The sequence below is a fragment of the Pteropus vampyrus genome, unplaced genomic scaffold (assembly GCF_000151845.1).
Source record: "Pteropus vampyrus isolate Shadow unplaced genomic scaffold, Pvam_2.0 Scaffold2402, whole genome shotgun sequence".
NCBI classification, from domain to species: domain Eukaryota; kingdom Metazoa; phylum Chordata; class Mammalia; order Chiroptera; family Pteropodidae; genus Pteropus; species Pteropus vampyrus.
The window spans coordinates 1,041-5,783 of NW_011891183.1; the positions used below are offsets into that span (position 1 = coordinate 1,041).

General features: G+C 40.5%; 1 protein-coding gene across 1 annotated transcript; it reads right to left on the minus strand.

Annotated features, from left to right (window-relative positions):
* Positions 1-1,722: 1,722 nt before the first annotated feature.
* On the minus strand, positions 1,723-2,521 carry LOC105310336 (interferon omega-2-like). The gene has a single exon (XM_011386528.2). The coding sequence runs from the start codon at positions 2,519-2,521 to the stop codon at positions 1,934-1,936; it is 588 nt and encodes a 195-aa protein (XP_011384830.1). The 3' UTR covers positions 1,723-1,933.
* Between the last annotated feature and the right edge of the window lie 2,222 nt (positions 2,522-4,743).

Here is a 4,743-nt window from a genome sequence, read left to right on the forward strand (position 1 = left end):
AATTACCTAGATTTAGGGTGAGGATGTGTCTGTTGTCAATAAGGAAAGAATTAACATTTCCGTATTACAGTCTTGGGAAATTTCTATGAGAAAGCAATGGAGATTATCGTCTAATAGCACAGATTTAAAAAGCTGCTAGTGGAATACTGAATTTAATGTAAAAATAGATTACTGAGAAAGGGATCTGAATGTGTGTAAAATCAAAAGACGAAAGTGAATAGGAGGAGGCTTGGCTCTATGTCCTAAGGAGTGCTCTTTCTGCACAGGTCAAATTAAAAACACCCATCTATCGTAGAATACATCTCTAATTTACAGAAAATATTTACGTCAGCGATTAGAAATCAGAAGTAATGTAAATGACCAACATGAGACCAGAGTAAATGAAGTGACAGATAAAGGAAAATGAGTCTTGATTGTAAAATTTGATGGAAAAAAGAACTGCAATTAACAAGCAAATGGCTTACCTTTGAAATTCACTAGAGAGTGATATTCATTAGAACAATGAGAACTCACTTTTTAGCCAAACAAGCCATGCATGATAACAAATACCTAAATAAGCAAGAGTTTATGTCAACTAAGTCAAACACTGAAAATGTTTTTCTGTTTTGTGCCAGTTCAGCTGTTCTATGAAAATGATTCTGAGAAAATAGGAGCAAAACTGTGCAGGGGCCATGGTAACCTACTTTCTCCTCCAGGCACCTTCTGTTTCACTCCTCCACTCCACAAACAAGCTTACGAACCTAGTTTTTACACACAGTGTCTCAAATTCTCGTTCTTGTGATTCCTCTTCAACACAGTCCCAAATGGTTTTTGTGTCTCATTCATTCTACTAAACCAGATTATCGTAAAAACACCAAGTGTGTCCGTTTCCAGGTTCTGGGGAGTTCGTCTGCACCGGCCCTACAAGCTCCACTGTGTCTTTGGAGCACACTTCTTCCCTTCAGTGGTGTCACCCCACCCTTCCCTGTTTATCCTCTAGCTCACCTGCCTCCCGCTACCACCACACTGCCCTTTACAGACTCTCCTCTGCCTGAACCTCAAATGCTGCATTTCTGCAGCGTTATGTTTAGGTCCTTTTCTCATATGCCCAGTTAATACCTCCCCATAGCAGTTTTGTTCATTGTATACCCATATTCCCAACTGCCTCTAAGAGAGCTGCACGAACTCGTCTTCAAGTTAGAAAGGACATCTGATGTTATTTTTCCTTTTCAGCCTCCTTTGTACCTAAAATTTCTGGCATATTTCTTCTTCATTCTTTTCTTTTCTTTCTTTTCGTAGTGTTTAATGTAAATGAAATAAACATTAGTAAAGTTTTTGGCTCCTTTCTGTGACAAAGTTTCAACACAGCAAGAACTATCTGTTTTTACTCTGTATACCTGGATTTCTTGACCACAGTAACCCAGTTTGTAATTAGATGCTCAACTTCTACAACTCATCTGAATGGAATGAATGAATAAAGACATTTTGCTAGTCATTCTTCAATATCAGGGTTTGGATTTTGATTTTATAAATAAATTCAAGAAGTGTTTTTAATAGAAATTTAATAAATAAAGCAAAAGGAAACTTAACATTGAAAGGTAAATAGGTTTTATGAGTTTAACAATGTAAAGATGAACGTGTAATTACACGACTTTTAAATGTTACAAATATGATAGAAAACAAGAAAGACTGCAATAAAGTAACAATAAATAAATAAATAAATAAATAAATAAATAAATAAATAAATAAGAACCAATCAGTCACAGAAGCAGATACCTCTTAGGGACTGATGCTCCAGGAGCTGAATTTGTAACATAGGTTTGCTAAATTCTCTAAAAAAAGATTTGCTAAATTAACTTCAGTAATTTCTGTGACTAAAGCAGAAAGACCCTTTGGAAATGACCGATGACATATGTGCAAGTATGATATGGCACGAATACCATTGAGAATCATTTCAAAGAGACCCCAGGTCTCTATCCTGGTTTCCTAACCTTTCTAGCAAGTTTGTTGATAAAGAAAAGGCTCTCTTGATTTCCACTCTGACGATCTCCCAGGCACAGTCACTGTATTGCTTCTCTTTGAGGTAGAGATGGATGCCCTGAAAGTATCTCTTCACAGCCAATGTTGGGTCCTCCATTCCCAGGGCAGATTCCGCTTCTTTCATCTGTGGCATCAAACAGGTGCCCAGGTCTTCCAACTGCCGATGGAGTCCACTGAGTAGCCCGTGCAGCAGGGTCATGTTCCAGGCTGTTGAGGACTGCTCTGAGCCAAAGATGATGGAGGTCTCCTGGAGCATCTCATGGAGGACAGAGATGGCCTGAGCCTTCTGGATGTGGCTGCCATCCACCATCTCCCGTAGGAATCCGAAGTTCTTTCTGTCCTTTCGACAGCGGAAAGAGCTGATTCTCTGCATTTGGTGCAGAAGCGCGATGTTCTCCTTGCTGACCTCGACGTGGTCCTGAGACAGGTCACAGCCCAGAGACCCACCGGGACCATAGCTGAATAGCAGCAGGGCTGTGAGTAGAGAGAGCAGGGGGGCCATGCTGAATCGGAGATGCTGTTGGCTTGGCTGAGCTGCAAGTCTGCGGATCCTTGGACTCTATGTTTCTGATGGCATTCCTTCTAAACATGGCCATTAAATATAGAACATAATCATTTTCATTTTCTAAACATTTCTCTACACTTTTACTTTCTTTTTTAGTTTTCATTTATGTGTTCTTTGTGGGGTCTAAGAAGATATCATCAATCTATACTATTAATTTTGCAATAGAAGTCTAATTTTCCCAGGAATCTTCAGTTGTAGTACTCCAAGTGAATACATTTCAATCAATTGAGTAAAGATTTTGTCCTAAAATCAGAAGTGTGTGCAGAAATATATTTACACGTACACATACACATACTAATTTACATTTTTAAAGATAAAAATTGTTGTTCTCTGTTTTAGAAACACGTTTGGCCTTGAACCTGGGTAACGCTTTTACCCTCTTTACTTTACTAAGGGTGACAGGCTGCCTCAGTCCTGTGGGTTTGTGTGTTTTGTTTGGTTATAGACCATGTATAGTGAATAGGTTTTTAGAACCATGGACTGGGATTTGTTTAATGTTTTATTCACAGCAGAGGCTGATGATAATGAGTGAATGGGTTTCTGGGATGATTCTCTTTCTTCTAGAACACATTCTTGTATATCTGTGCAGTTATGCTTCACGGGGACCAGAGGGTCAGGACTAAGACAGACACTGCCCTTTCTTTCCACCGTGTGTAACTGGTCTGTGATGCCGCTCATCTGTGCCAATACTTCAGCAAGAATCCTGGTTCTCTTCTGGGGAGCGTAGGTGTGGAGATTTTAAACCAAAGATCATTTCATTTTCCCAGCAACACCTGACTCACAAGGGAGATGCCAGTTCTAGTAAACCTCTTCCTCTGGAGTGACAAAGTGTCCTCAACCTAAACTCTCCTGGAAATCACTCCTTGTGTGCAGGCAGACCTCATCCTGAGGACTCTAGAATTCTTCTACTGAGGAGGGCTTGTGTCATTGTTGGCAAAACCTTCCAGCATCTTTGCCCTTCCTCTGGAGTGTTCGTTTAAAGAACCCCAGTTGTCAGCGGTGACCTCTTCCTTTCCTGAACCCTGCCCTTAGGTTTCAAAGTGTCAGAAGACCTTCATGCTGATAGCAAAGTTAATTTTGTCTATAGGTGGAGGAATAAGTTACCTAATTGTAATCATTTTGTCTTTACTGGGCAGATAATTTTCATTTTACCAATTCAGCTTTTATGTAAGCCTCGTTACTTAAATTTTCGATCACTTGCTTTGGTCAGAGTTTCTGAACTGGGCACAGAAGATTCGATGATAACATCTTTCAGTAGAAACTTAGAGGCACACTGGTGAGTCCTTGCCCAGCCTCTCCCATACCTCCTCCAGGAAACTAGTTAGAGCCCTGGACACCAGCTGGTACCGAATCCCCTCTGCCAATTCCAAGCCTGGGGCTGCTGCTGGCCCACCTGACATGCCCATTCAGCCTGCGTGCTTCTATTTGGTTGCTTTGTTTGTCCTCTGCGTCATATTCAAAATGCAGTGTAATGAGTCGCAAGCTATAATGTGGCAAAAAATAGCCTTCTTTTACTTATTGTGCTATTCCATTTTAAGTGTAAATAACAAAAATAAACATATTCTAATAACGTATTTTTTTCCATAGTGGTTTACAAAGCAAACTCTATCTTGCTCATCTGGCATTATTTTCTGTTTCATCCTGAGGTTAATGAGATCAAAGGGAAGTAATAAAATTTCAAAGGGGTTTCACCGTTTTTCTCTGCACCTTCAAGACTTCAGATTTTTTACTTTTCATTTCAACTTTCCTAGAAAGCAAAACTGGGTAGTCATTTGTGGGCAAGAAATAAAACAAATGTAAATCTGACGTCATGAATGTGAAAGAAGGAAAGCGACTCCTGCTGGGTAAATGACAAAGTCTAAGTTAGCAAAATTTAGTGAAGCAGAGATGGGGACTGGGTGGTGTGGCAGAGTGGAAGGATGAAAGCCAGCATGGAATTACACAAAATGGGGAAATGGCTGCCCCTGCCAGAGGCTCAAAAAAGACTACATTCTGATCAATGACCAACCTTCGGCCTTGCAAAACCAGCCACTTCATTCTCCTTTTGTTATGGCGCAAACGATTCTAAGACCCACGGAGCCAATTGCGATTAATTATGAGCCTTTATTAGCCGGCCGGCGACTGACTCTCCACCACGCAGGGTTAGAGGAGATCAGCCC